The sequence below is a fragment of the Lactuca saligna genome, chromosome 2 (assembly GCF_052625555.1).
Source record: "Lactuca saligna cultivar CGN05327 chromosome 2, ASM5262555v1, whole genome shotgun sequence".
Classification (NCBI taxonomy): Eukaryota; Viridiplantae; Streptophyta; class Magnoliopsida; order Asterales; family Asteraceae; genus Lactuca; species Lactuca saligna.
The window spans coordinates 118665629-118681010 of NC_136418.1; the positions used below are offsets into that span (position 1 = coordinate 118665629).

The 15382-nt window shown below is 35.0% G+C and overlaps 1 protein-coding gene across 1 annotated transcript; it reads left to right on the forward strand.

Annotated features, from left to right (window-relative positions):
- The first annotated feature begins 8867 nt into the window (after nt 1–8867).
- LOC145031413 (kinesin-like protein KIN-7K, chloroplastic) lies at nt 8868–14662 on the forward strand. The gene is made up of 19 exons (XM_078979957.1): nt 8868–9350; nt 9465–9562; nt 10233–10322; nt 10757–10809; nt 10914–10979; nt 11053–11106; nt 11367–11426; nt 11512–11590; nt 11690–11757; nt 11924–11986; nt 12061–12165; nt 12266–12370; nt 12457–12564; nt 12645–12848; nt 13551–13670; nt 13746–13919; nt 14043–14093; nt 14162–14242; nt 14320–14662. Exons 1-19 carry the CDS (start codon nt 9292–9294, stop codon nt 14506–14508), a joined length of 1827 nt encoding a protein of 608 aa, XP_078836083.1. The 5' UTR covers nt 8868–9291; the 3' UTR covers nt 14509–14662.
- The last annotated feature ends 720 nt before the right edge of the window (nt 14663–15382 follow it).

Here is a 15382-nt window from a genome sequence, read left to right on the forward strand (position 1 = left end):
TCCAATGGAGATCAATTCCATGGAAATGAAGTCTCACATTCAAAGTGCTTTCCTTTGAACATCCTTCTTGCATTAAGTTTTTTTTTCTAATCTTACACAGATTTGAAGAATAACTTCCTCCTATAGAACCATTTCCATATTCCCATTTTGACTCTTACTTCTGAACAAGAGTTGCCTCTTTTCAGAATATGTCAATATGGTCCCTCTCCAAAATTTTACACATACTTCCAACTGTCCATGAGAAACCAATCTTAGGTAAACCTCGGATTATCCTCGATAATTGCTTAATCATTTCAGTCATATCCGGTTCTCTTCCTTTTTCCCCCCTTAATTCCCTAGGCATTTGGAAAATTTAGAACGGATAAGTATTATAGCACATGCAATCGATCCTATATCTGAAGCATACAAGACACGATTCATGATGTCTCACATAAAGACATGATACTTGACCAATCTTTTGCTACAATATTTCTTATAATTTTCCATGTTCTTATAATTCGAATTATGAAAAGGGATGCCGTAATCATAATCGAATTTTAGAACGCAAATAATGTAATCATGACTAAATTTGATTAAAATCTCACAATCTAAGCTTTTAGATTTGAAAGGAAGTATACTTTCCTCTCCTTCAATTATAGCAAAACAAAATTTTCAACCCCTGCAACTTCACGAATTGAAACTTTTGTTTTCTATAATTAACATTGCTAACTTGCAATATTTAGCATAATTAATTATGCTCCCACTAGCATAATAATTATTATCTTACCAGTATAACACTTATGTTCCCACTAGCTTTGACACGTACTCAGAAATCAACTGGACTTCTAGAAATCGATGCCTCATTGACTTTCATTACCAAAGTTCAGATTTCTAATACAAGATGCTTCGATAAAACTTTATCTAAGTTTCTCAAAATCATACACCTTTCCTTAGATAGATCACATGTGTGTCTAAACAATTATGAAGAGGGATGTCGTAATGATAATGGTTAGACCTTTTTCCATTCTCACAATTCAAACCATGAAGAGGGATGACGTAATCATGATCAAATTTGAGAATGCAAACATCACAATTGTTATCTCCTTAAAATCTTCTTAGTGAAAGCGTTTCCTCATCATCATTTTCATGAATCGAAGAGAAACCTTATGAAACTTAGATTTTATGGTGTATGTGTTCCTATCCATGTGAATTTGTCAAAACCATAATCACAAGACAAGGTTAGTGACAAATTCAAACTCATATGGACTGAACTTGTTTAATCTTAATTTCTTACCACCTGGTAGCACAAGGGCCTACCATTGCTTCCAAGTTGTTATGCACACAATTGAGAACTCATAGAACTCGCATACATAGTCAATTTTACTGGAATAGGCACATAAACAAGAATTATGTCAGCACGATAAGTTACAAACCTCAAGTCGTGTGCTAGTGATAAACTACATGTTTTATTCTTGATTAGTTCTTGAAAGACTTTCAAGATCTTTAAGACTCCACTGACCTCTTGACATATAAGTTTCTTTTTTTCAAATACCATTACTTGATAACAAACATTCAAGACTTAGTGAGGATTCTTATCAAGACAAACACTTCACACAGTTGGCCTTAGTTGGTCTTTGTTTTATCCAAAACATCACAACTTACCAATTTCAAATGTTCAAGAGTAGAAAACATTTTACTCTTACATTTGAGAAGTTTTATAAACCTTCTTTAAGATATGTCACTCAAGTTAAAATCTTGGAGTATGACTCTAAGAATTGCTTTGGAATGAAGTATGACTCATCTTCTTGATTTAACCACTTTAACAATTCATGACTCCTCTTCTTATCCATAAGAATGCACTAATATGTCCTTAGAGGATCAATTGTGATATTGTTTCATAATCATTAAGATGATCATAAAACACGATACTAAAGTACTCTCCCATCTTTTCATATTTGAGAAACTTTTATCTTTCTGCCTAATTTGATTCTTCTCATTCGTTCTGCCATACATTGAAACTTTTCCAATGTTTCAGAATTATTCTTAAACTTGTAACTATAACCATATTTACTAAACTTTAGTAAATCATGACGAATAGTCTTATCAATCTTTGTGGTGGACTTGATCAGTGCACAAGAACGTGTACTCGGTCCCTTAGTCCTTCACTTGACTCACATATACATGTGAACAAGGAATTAGTCTTAATTTTCCAAAGATGAAAATTCTCATTCATCATACAGTGCAACTTGCATGATTCCAAGTTTTTGTCCAATTGAAACTTGGGTGATGAGATTCTTTCCTTATTTGGTAAATTTAGACACTACCACAAATGAAAGAATCAAATTCATATTTCCAATATTGCTAGAAACATACAAACATCAATTTTTCATAAATGCCATTATAAAGAAATATAAAACAAAAACAAATTTTTATTTATTTATAAAACGCGAAACTTTTCCTTACAATGCAATTACAAGTAAAAAACTATGCTATTACATATTTCCTAGCAATGTATCATAACTCACAAGGAGTAGCTCAACAATCCGATCTTCGAACCATGCGATTGAAATCCATCTTCGCGATCAGATTCATCATACTCTTCTTTTAAGCTTCCTTCCCTTTGCTTGATCCTGCCAAACATCAAAATGCAACCTAGTCACATCATGTATTAAGAATCAATAATTAGAAACTTAACAGAGTTAGATAGTGTACTTACCTGAAGCAGAGTCAAACATTTTGTCTCTACTTTCTTTTAGATCTTTCAAGTAGTTAGGACAGCTTTGCTTCCAATGTCCCTTCTCTTGACAGTAAAAACATACAGACTCTTTGGGAATGGTACACAGAACTATCACAAACTAAGCCTTTCTCTCTACTATTTGGTAAACTGGGTTGACCATGGTCAATCCCTTTCCATTGGGAAGAGAAAACTTTTCTGGACTTCCAATGTTACCATTGTCAATGTCCATGGAAGTTTGAGAAGTAGATCTTCCACCCAAATTTAGTTTTCCAGTGCGCCAAAACATTGTTGATTCAGCAGCAACAAGCAAATAGATAAGATCAATAAGGGTCATGTAGTGGTATGTCACATAGTAGTCTTTAATGAACTCACTATATGACTTAGGAAGTGATTGAAATATTAAGGTTAGGACCCAACACAATATTTTATAACTCTTAATCAAGTTAGTTGATTTAAGTCCTTAATATAACACCCAATATGAAATCTTAAGGTTAGGACCCAACACAATATTTTATAACTTGGAAGAGAAATGTCGTAATCCAAGCTATAAAATATTTGAAGGTAGGTAAATGATGATTAACCAATTTCCACCATGAAAAACGAAATTGTTCATTAAGTTCTAATTGGATTGAAACTCCTAGATCCTTTGAGATTCATTGAACTATTTAATAGCATGTTTAAATCTCGATTGTGCCCTCTCAAGTTTGTGATTGGGATGTCGAGGATCACAAACAAGGTGTGAATAACCATGCAAATTAACTTGGTACCCTTAACTTTATCACCTAATCGATGTGTCGGTTAACCACATGCGCTCCACCAATCTATGATAAACATTAAGTTACCCTTTGCCACTCTTACTAGTCCATGTTAGTGTGTCGGTTAACCACACACGCTCCACCAACGACTTGGTAAGGTACAAAGTGTAATTTCATGGGTCCATATTCACATTTTCCTAAAGTAACTAAGGTTGGGAATTTATAAGTGTTTAGTTACTTTATATTTATCATTATACTTTTAATGAAGGGAGAATTAGAGTCCTATCCTACCCGTTCGGCTAATGACCCTCCACCAGTCAAGGAAGCGGTGGGTGAGAGTGGACACCCATTAAACTGCCATTTTATAAGCAGTAACTTTATATCCCCTTATAGATCAGCTTTGTGAATGAGGCCTACTAACTGTAAGATTGACTTTTACTCTTATATATATATATATATATATATATATATATATATATATATATATATATATATATATGAAACCTATAATATTATAATAGTATAAGGGTTGAACTTTAAACTATTTAAAATTCTAGGGTTTGGAACTAAAGTATTCCAAAGTGTAACTTTACAAATTCCAAAACTTGAGGGTAAGTTTTGAACAATTCAAAAACTTTTAAAATCTATAACATATGAGTTTAATATGACTTTTAATGGCAAGACTCTTGAAAATCCATAACTTGAGGACAAGTTATAGATGTCATAAAACAATTTATGGAAAAAAAAACTCTTCAAAACCATAACTCATGACTTTTTAAAGACTCATTAGCAAAAAAGACTTTTGGTTTTCCATAACTTAAGGACAAGTTGTGGAATCCATTAAAGGCCATTAAGATCATCTAATAAACAAACAAACATGTCAGGAAAAACTATGATCTAGATTAAACTCATATGAACAAGACAATTCAAATCAAACAATTTTCATGTAATTAGCCTAACCATTAAACTAATACAAAACATGAAAATTTTGACAATTATCTTTTGAATTGGATTAAAATGATCATTATCACATCAAAAACAGGTTTATAAGTTCAAAAACAGCTTAGGATAATGATTCTAGTCCAATTCTAGCCTTAAAAGTCGAAAATCTGCGCTCTGGGCCTCCAACTCGTCGAGTGTATGAACAAACTCGGCGAGTTGATTAGATTTTTCCTTGGACTCAGCGAGTCCACTATTCAGAAAGCTAGTTTTTCGATTTTCAGCAATTGCATCAAGTATAATTGAAAACCAAGCCTAGACTCTGATACCGCTGATGGGTTTTGAGCATTCTAACACTCCTATGGTGTGCATGCAACCCTATGTGCCTTGGATCTATATTTTCACTATTATACATGCAAAAATACAAAATTCCAAAGCATTATCCTAACTAGCATATTATGGAGAAACTATACTACAAAAGTCTAGTTAGATGACATACCTTTTGATGGAGCTTGAAGTCTTGAACCTTTAAGAGCTTAGCCCCAATAGTGTGGAAGCCTCAAATGGAATCACACAACACCACCAACAAATGGAATAACTTGAGAAGAAGGTTACTTTGGTTCTCCCTATGAAATCGTCCCTTGCCCTCACAATGTGTATCCACTAGTGCCATTTCATGAACCATGGGATCCTTTATGTAGTGTGGATCATTAGGGTTACACCATGTAAACCCTAATGTGCATGACTTTCCATTTCCTTCATGATCCATGGGTTTTAACCTCCACGGGGTATCCATGGGTTACCACATGGGTTAAGCCCAACATGAAGGACAATGGATCACAAGCCCACATATTTAAGAATGAATGATTTACATAATCAATCCCCATATATTTAATTAGTCTCTTTTGAATACAAAATTAATTTATGATCAATACTAATTAAATAATATGATTTCATATTAATATATTAGAACTTATAATATATTAATATAAATCATAAATAACCTTTTCTCACTTGTCTATCCAATTGTTCCGATGCCATGCAACCAAAATGGACAATGCTACTCTCGGGTCGAGTACATACCAATAATAGTTATGAACTTAGACATCTAATCCAACAATATTTTCATGTGACGAGCTACAAATATTTTGGTTTCGTTTGTGAGGTGAGTTTTTTCATTATACTTTACACTACAATACGGATCCTCTTATTTAGTAGTGATCTGTTAGGCAGGTAAATTTGTTAATAATTATCTATGACTATTTGTTTGGTAAGTCTGTTTATTTGTATATGTCGACATATTATGGGTGGGTTGAGGGCGGTCTAGTTAATGTTGTAGGCCCAAAGGGAGCTGTCCAACTTAATGTTGTAGGTTTAGGAGGTGATGTGTTGAAGGCCATGGTGTACATGCATTGTATGTATCCTATTATGTGGGGTATTTTAGGGGACTCACTAAGCTTTGGCTTACAGTTGTGGATTTAAATATTTTAGGTACTTCAGCTGATCGTGAGAAGGCAAATGCGTGACTGTACACATTATCTAGTAGATTTCATGATTTTGAAATATGTTGTAACGCCCCAAAAATACGAGCCAAAAATTTCATTTTTGAAAACATATACTTAGCAAAACATTCGAATTAAAACGTTTACTGATCATAACATTTTATAAAGATATCACATTTCTAGAAAACATTTCATAAAACATAATAATGTCAGAGTACAAATCCCCAGGAAGATCTCATGATGCGGAATACGAAACATGTGTGTGATGGGCCGCTACCGCGCCAGCTCCTTCCCCTTCGAAGAAGAGGTACCTAAAACCAAAACTGAAAACTGTAAGCATGAAGCTTAGTGAGTTCCCCCATCATACCGCATACCATACAATCACATATCATACATTTTGCCAGGCATTTATGGGGTGCCCGACCTACCCGATACGGCCATTCTGGGGCGCTGACCTACCCGTGTCAAGCCATTTTGGGGTGCTGACTACCCATGTCAAGCCATTCTGGGGTGCTGACTACCCTTCGGTCCTGACGACCGAACCTCGGGGACTATTTCACCCCCTACTGCTACTATCACATATATCATAACATAACATATTATCAGACATATCTGGGGTGCCTGAACTACCCTTCGGTCCTAGCAACCGAACTCGGGGATTGGTCCCCTCCTACTACCTCTATCGCATATAACATAACAAGCCAACATGCAAACATATAATCACATACTGTCAAACGTATCTAGGGTGTCTGACTACCCTTCGGTCCTAACAACCGAACTCTACTACTATCACATATAACATATCATGCTAGCATATAACATATCCGGTAGTAGCAAACCTAGATGATATCACAAAGACAATCATCTATCATACATCTCCTACTGGTGGGCCGGCATTGTGGCCTTAGACCCACCGCTACTGGAAGGTAACTCACCTCGTAGTAGCTGCTGATCTGTGTGGGAATAGTCTGTCTGCTGCTGCTGCTGCTCCAGAAATCCTCCGGCTGTAATTCCCACCAAACACTTAGTCAAATATTGCTAACCGCCCTCAGGGTAAATTGCCCATTTACCCTTAACAAGTCATGAGTTAAGTCATAGTCAACGGCCAGTTGACTAGACTCGCCGAGTCCCTTTCTCTATACCCAAGTCTTAATAGTCCTGCATCCTACTCGCCGAGTTGTATGAACAACTCGCCGAGTTCGCCTTCATCCGAAGAACACTCTACGCTGTGACTCACCGAGTTGTATGAACAACTCGTCGAGTCTGTTCTTGATCTAAGAAGATTGTCTTGAACTCGCCGAGTCATGGCATTGACTCGTCGGGTTACTCTATGAGTGAGTCTGGCTTCCAACTCACTGAGTCATACCCTATGACTCACTACTCCAACTTGCAGACACAAAAAGGAACAACCCTGGGACACGCGACCCGACTCGCCGAGTCAGATGAACGACTCGCCGAGTCGGCCACATGCAAAAACCATACACGCGATTTTGCTTGGATCCAGCTCATTCCATTCATAGATATGGGTTCCTGGGGCCTGGTTTACACGTAAAGTTTCCAACTTTACGTGTAGAAATGCATATAATGGGGATTAGGGGAGAAATAATGGCTAAGAGGGTAGATCTAGGACATTCCAGCAATTTACTCCCATAAAGGTTATAGATCTGAGCTTCTGGAGCTCAAACAAGACTAGTTCTAGTGGATACTCAACCTATTACGAATTCTATTTCATGCACAAGCTTGGAAAAGGTTCAAGAAGAGCTCAAAAGGTGCTCTAATGGGGTTTTAAGCATGCAAATAGAATAGAGTAGAGATATACCTCAGAGAACTCTGAAATAGCACCAAGATATCTGGTCTCCTTCTCCTCTTCTTGCTCCACTCTCCTTCTTCTCCCAAAAACTTCAAGGAATCACTCTAATCCCTTCAATCTCACAAGAAACGAGTTAGGGTTTGATGTAGGGCGCTCTGAGGGTGAAAGGGGGCGAGCTTGGGTCGCACAAGCTAGCTTAAATACGAGGCAAACCCTTGGAATTAGGGTTTCATCAAACAGCGATGACTCGCCGAGTCCAGGATATGGACTCGCCGAGTCACCAACTTAAGCGTGCCCCCGGACCGCGTCCCTACTCGGCGAGCCGGACCTACAACTCGCCGAGTCCAAGGTTAAAATGACAATTACTTAGATAAATTTTTACGTACCAGGAACCAAGTGCTACATATGTTATGTTGTGATACTCTGATTTTATTTCCATGGATGTTAAACCTTTACAAAAAGGGCTTTTATCTCCCTTTGAAAAATTGAAAATTTTTGCCTTGGCTTTTAGGACGTTACATTCGATTAACAAAAAAAAACCCAAATGTAATTCATGAACAAGAAATCCATAAATCTATTGCGCAACCCTAGAAATCAATGAACAAGAAACCAAAAAAAAAATCATAAACTGATTAACAAAAACCACTGCAACTTTCATGGTTTCGACACGTTCGTCTTCTACCTCAAGAAATCGACTAGTAGAGAAGAATGAGAGGGAGCAGAAGGAGGAGAACTACTTGGAGAGGTTGAGGGTAAGAGTGCTTAGGTTAGGGGTTGGAGGGGGTAGCAAGAAGAGTTGGCGACATAAGCCTGATGTTGTGGTGATGGACGATGTGTTGGGTTTGAGAAATCGACGAGAAGATATCTCAAAAGGGTGGGTGCGCGGACATGGGTTTCTGAATAAGACATCAAGGGTGAAATAGTAATTTGAACATATTTAATGAAAAAAAATAAACAGTGTTAATGATTGGGACTTGATTCAAAACGAATTAAAACCCTAGGATCAAATCAGTAATAAAATCTTTCAGGGACCCAATCTAAAATTATTGTATAACCACATGGACTATTTGTGTAATTTACCCTTAATAATTTCATAATCCAACTATTCAAAATTTTGGTCTACTTTCCAAAAGGGGGTAAATTGCTTACAACGGAAGCACAAAATCTTCTGCTAAAACTCACTTGTTTGCAAGTTGTCACCCCCACACTTACCCCTCTCACTCAAACACATCTCTCTGTAAATCAACCTCATTATTGTGTTCATCCCAAATCTTTCTCCGAAATCCTTATTTTGTTATTAAATCTCGATTCTCGAAAGCACTGAAAGAAAGATCTTCGGTAAGCTGATTACATTTTCGTTTTGCTTGATCTACTGTACAATAAATTTGGTGGTGAATTCAACAATGGCGGCGAGCCATGGAGGATCCAAACCGACGATTCAAGCTTGAAATGTGCCAATTCGCTTTCTTCTACAGCTTTGTCATCTAAACATTTCTAGAAGCTTCAGTTGATAATCCGAGCTAGAAAATTAGAAATAAGCACGAATACTTTTTCACCAAGAGTTCGACAATGAATTCTGAGAGATTGAAAGAGAATGTTTCAGTCACCATCCGATTCCGGCCTCTCAGGTGCTCAAATTGTGTCAACAAATTTGGAATAATTTGCGCGTCTTTATGTAAATCCAGATATGTATTTACTTTTGGTTAAGTTGTATACAAATTAATTGATTTTGTGTGGAGTAGTCCTAGGGAAATACGACAAGGGGAGGAGATTGCATGGTATGCTAATGGAGAAACAATTGTGCGGAATGAGAATACTCCCTCAATAGCTTTTGCATATGGTATGATACAATATTCTGATGCTTGTGGTGAAATTTATTGTTGCAATGTTTACAATCATGGAGTCATGCCTAGAATTGAAATTTGAATTTGAGAAAAGTAGGTTACAATGATAACCAACTTAACCCTACTTCATATCCAGATCTTGAACTCCATGCTGCCATACATTCTGCTAGTGTTCTTGATATAAGTAACTGTAGAGTAGGGAGATCTGGTTGAACATCTAATGAGTAATGAAACTGAAGACCATGTCATAAACTACTACATAAGCAATTCTTTCATGTGGCTGTTGTGGAACTTCCCCTTTCACAATTTGTCATCTCATTCTCAGATTTGTACTTCTAATATCAGAAAGCTGTAATCCCTGCATACATAACCTCCACTCCTGTCATGATCATCACATATGTGGACAATATTTAAAGAATTTTTAACTAGGTGATTACACTTGTACTACATAGCAGAAGTTATTATTAACCAGGGAGTACACATCTAAGAATGATTTCTTTGTTAAAAACTTTAGTTTATCAGCTTTGATCAATGTTTCCACCATCAACTGGTAGAAGCTTAGCTTGGTTTTGCATATTGTATAATTGAAGTTATCACAAGTATTGTAGGTTCTATTTCTTTATTGGCATTTGAAATCTCATTTCTTTTCTTTAAATATATTTCTAGATCAAGTTTTTGGGCCTACAATCACTACGCGTCATGTATACGATAATGCAGCCCAACATGTTGTCAGTGGTGCTATGGAAGGCATTAATGGTATGTTATTATTATTTTTTTCCTTTTGAAGAAAACCATGTTTTATTGCAATAGAATGAACAAATATGCATTGGCATCATGATATGATTAACTTAAAGGGCTAATGAACCTTAATGGTCAACTTAATTTGAAATGGATCCAAATATATTTATCATAGGAATTTAAAGGGCTAATGAATCTTTGATGTACAAAATAGTTTCTTTAATTGAACTTCAAGAGTTCTAGAATTAAAGTAGCACAAGGGATCTTATATAATAAAGGTAAGTCATTGTATGCAGTTTTACCAAAAGTTAATAGACATGTGGAAGGATATGGTTCCATTTATTTATTTGACTCTGTAGACAAGAGTCATTCACTCATTCTTGCAAGTGTCTTATTAGTTTCTATCAACTCTCTCTTTCTTATATATATTTTTTGATCCATTATAAGAACAGGAACTATCTTTGCATATGGTGTGACAAGTAGTGGGAAAACTCACACTATGCATGTAAGTATCTTTTTGTATTCCAATGATTTAACTTTTTTATTTTAATGAAATTTTATATTCCAATGAATTTATTTTGCCTTGATCATATCATACACACAAGACAGGGAAACCAGAGGTCCCCTGGAATTATCCCATTGGCAATAAAGGATGCTTTTTGTATCATTCAAGAGGTATGAATATGCATTTCTAAACATCTGATTGTTTTAAGAGAAATAATCATTAATTTTCCTCATGTGTTTTCAGACCCCATCTCGTGAATTTCTCCTCCGTCTCTCATATTTGGAAATATACAATGAGGTGAGCTTCTGAATGGGAAAAATTACCATTTTAACCTTCTAGAAAAACAAGAACACAAATTTCACATTTCACATTTCACATTCCAGATTTCAGCAAACATCAATAATGAACACATCAAAAACCTGGAGTCTAACTAAATTTATAAGTCTAGAAACAGATACATGACCTAGGAGAGCATGCCACATGTCAATGTATGAATGGATGAGTCCCTTTTGTCTGTAATGTTACTATCTTTGTTTTTTTTTTTTTTTTTCTTGCAGGTTGTTAATGATTTGTTGAATCCAGCAGGACACCATCTAAGAATAAGAGAGGACAATCAGGTAAAGTTGTATAACTTTTATATAAATTTATAACAAGTCAAAAATATTAAATCAAAATAATTTATGCCATGATTATTGTTTGAAGGGAACCTTTGTTGAAGGTGTAAAACAGGAAGTTGTATTATCTCCTGCCCATGCCCTTTCCATTATTGCAGCAGGAGAAGGTAATAACAAATAGTTCATTAGACTTTTGGTTATTTAGTTGTTTTAATTGGAATTTAATTTATACATTGTTCTTTTTTTTTTTTTTTTTGATAATTCAGAGCAAAGACATGTTGCTTCCACAAAGTTAAATCTGCACAGCAGCAGAAGTCACACAATATTTACACTGGTAATATAATACTCTGTGTATTCCAAATTCTATTATCTATTCTTGATTTCTTCCATTGTTTTATTGCTGTTTTAAGTTTTAACATCACCTCTTGCTTCCAAAAGTATTTAAAATATTAAATATCATAACTTATTTTAATCTTTTCTATTTTACTTTTTATGTATAGACAATCGAGAGTAGCCCATGTGGTGAAAATATTGAAGGCGAAGCTGTTAACTTGTCGCAACTGGTATGCCCCTGAACCTCATTTTAGACATATTTATTTCCCCAGGGGTATTATCGTCATTTTACCTTGTTTTACAGAACCTCATAGATCTAGCTGGCTCCGAGAGCTCTAAAGCTGAAACTACTGGTATTCGTAGAAAAGAAGGGGCCTACATAAATAAAAGCCTCCTAACTCTTGGAACTGTAATCCCTCAATCATTTTCATTAACTCATTACTTTATCAGTATAATCTCCAAGGGTAAGAACGGAAAAAATATTCATGATAAATAATAAATTGTCACAGGTTATATCAAAACTATCAGATGGGAGGGCTGCTCATATACCATACAGAGACTCAAAATTAACCAGACTTCTTCAATCTTCTTTAAGTGGTCATGGAAGGGTATCTGTAAGTCTTTTATTTAACTTCCATATTTATTATTTATTTCCCATATATATTTTATTTATTTATTTATTTATTTATTTTTATTTCAGCTTATTTGCACTGTTACTCCCTCTTCAAGCAATTCAGAAGAGACACACAACACATTAAAATTTGCACATCATGCAAAACACATTGAAATTCAAGCAGCACAAAATAAGGTTATGAGCATTTGAATTATATGCACTTGAGAATTAAATCTGTAATTAAGAGTTTTGAAAGTAAAACTTTATATTTTCAGATCAATGATGAAAAATCCCTTATCAAGACATATCAAAATCAAATTCGATCTTTAAAAGAGGAGTTACATCGGTTGGAGCATGAAGGAGAAGCTAAAGATGCTTTGTTAAGCCAAATACAAAGTCTCACAAGACTCATCCTTGTCTCAACCAAATCTCCACATCAGACTGATCCAGGGAGCAGATATTCCTTCATGGAAGAGGAGGTAAAATTACGATTTCGTCCCTGTCTTTCTTTATGTTTTTTTGTCTCTAAAATGAAGTTCTGTATCTTGATTAATGATATAAAGTTAATATTGCAATATATGTACTATGTAGTAATTATAAATCTAAGAGTAAGGGCAAAATAGTCATTTTACATTGGGTGGACGTTTAATATAGACAGTGTCAACCCAAAAGAACGGAAAGCGTTAAAAGTTTTTTAGGAGGATGATTTCTGTAATTTTCAACAAACCATAGGGACTAAAACTGTAATTTAATCAACATGGTGATAAACAACTTCATGGATGCTACATAGGATGCACAATGTGTATTTGTTCAAATTTGAAGTTTTTGTCCCTTAAAAAAGTTTTTTTTTGATGTTTTTCGTCCCTGAAATGAAGATTTGTAACACTTTTTGTCCCTGTAGTTGACTCTGTCCATATCAATTGATTTAATAATCCTACAAACTTAATAATAATTATAATAATACATGTAAGAGAAAGGGCAAATTAGTCATTTTACATGGGGGGTTAAAGGTTAATATCGACAGTGTCAACAGGAGGGACGAAAAGCATTGAAAAAGTTCACTGTAGGGACGAAAAACGTTAAAAGTTCTGTATACGGGGGATGAAATGTGTAACTTTCAGCAAACCATAGGGACGAAAACTGTAATTTAGGCTAACTTGAATAATCTGATAAATGGACAGCTTGCATATCTTCCAAAAAGAGGGCGCAACTTAAGTTTGGATCATGAAAACATCCAGCTGCATGTTACTCTTAATGAAGGCTCACACATAAAAGATGACAAAAAGATCAAGAAGCCACAGGTCTGTTTAAATTTTTTTTTTTTATTGAATTCAGATCAGTGGTAGTAGTGATAAATGTTTTATTGGTTTGACCAGAAACGAGATGGTTTGACTTTGACCAGTGGTAGTGATAAATCAAGTGGAGGCATGTCTACAACAAGCAATCCTACTCCTACACCTCCAGCAAATACTCATACTCTTGCTATTGTTGAATCCAGAAGGCTTTCTTACTCTTCTCCTTCAGAATCTACATCAGAGCCCTTGCAACATGTATGAAGTTTCTTCATCAAAATAAATTTAAAAATATACTCCAACAGAAAATATATATTAATTAATATATTATATTTATATATAATAGTTGAGTAAATTGAAAGATGTTTGTTCTACTATCAGGTTGAAGTACTCACAGATAGTGAAGCAATCCAAGAGCAACTAAACGAAAAGGTAAAAACTCAAGTTGTACATTATTATTACTTTAATATTTTTATTTAAATAATATTGTGTTTCCTCAGAACATTGAATGTAAAGGACTTGAAGAAACAATCACAGCCTTGAAACAACTTCTTTCAGAAAATACAACAATTAAAGCACAGGTTTGTCTCCATATGACAAAAAAAAAAAAAAACATATTTAAATAATTTACCAATTTCATGGTTAATCAATCAATCAGGCAGTTGAGATTGAACAACTCAAAGAGAAAGTGGCCAAGATTAGAGAGTCAAAAGAGCAATTAGAAATTGAAAACAAAAGGCTGAGAGAAGAGAGTGCATACGCGAATGAATTAGCCTCTGCTGCTGCAAATGAGCTTAAGATGATGTCTGAACAAGTCGTGAAGCTAATGAATCAAGGTGTTGTCTGAATTAAGTCAGTGAGGTTGATTGATTGTGTTGTAAACATTAACGGTGTGGTTTTCAATGTTAAAAGGCTACATGGGTGCACATATACTTGTTTGTTTGTAAACAAAAAAAGTGTGGTGAATGGAAAGTGGAAACTACTCATTGGTTTTTGAATCATCGTATTTGGTATTTTGTTATAAATTATATTTCTTGCAAAGTAAGCGAAATAGAAAATATTATGCTCGTATAAATAAGCAACCGACTGAAGCTGTATGATTATATATATACACATATATATAATCAGTAGGGATGGAAATGGGGCGGGGATACCCATTCTTATCCCCATCCCCGAGTGTCTAAACTCGTCCCCATTCCCATCTCCATCCCCGACGGATGCGGGGAATCAAATCTCTTCCCCTTTGTATTATTTTGGGCTATTCCCTAGCACATCCGCAGTCCATCCCCAACCCATCTTAAATCTATCAACATAATAAACTCAACTTACAAAAAAAAAAAAAAACAAGTTTAATAAGCGATCAAAACCGGATACCAAAATCAGATTTTGTTTACATCAATCATAAAGTTTAACAAACATTAAAACGAAAAGTAACGATTTGGTATGCAGATCGTCGAACGAAGTGACGATTGACGAACTCTTGAAATTGGGAACATAATTTGATATAGGGCTCAATCTCTGATGGTTTAATATAGGTTAATTCATTTTAATGAACTTAATTCAAATTCAATAAATGATATATATATATATATATATATATATATATATATATATATATATATATATATATATATATATATATATATATATATATATATATATAGTCATAAAAGCGGGGGCGGATTGGGTTGGGGATTGTTCTACCCGGCCCTGGTCCCATC

Bases quoted from the DNA above. Each gene is read 5' to 3' on its own strand.
- LOC145031413 (XM_078979957.1), top strand. From the start codon at position 9,292: ATGAATTCTGAGAGATTGAAAGAGAATGTTTCAGTCACCATCCGATTC. The intron at 11,107-11,366 runs GTGAGCTTCTGA...TTTTTCTTGCAG, and splicing joins ATTTGGAAATATACAATGAG to GTTGTTAATGATTTGTTGAA. The intron at 14,243-14,319 runs GTTTGTCTCCAT...TCAATCAATCAG, and splicing joins ATACAACAATTAAAGCACAG to GCAGTTGAGATTGAACAACT.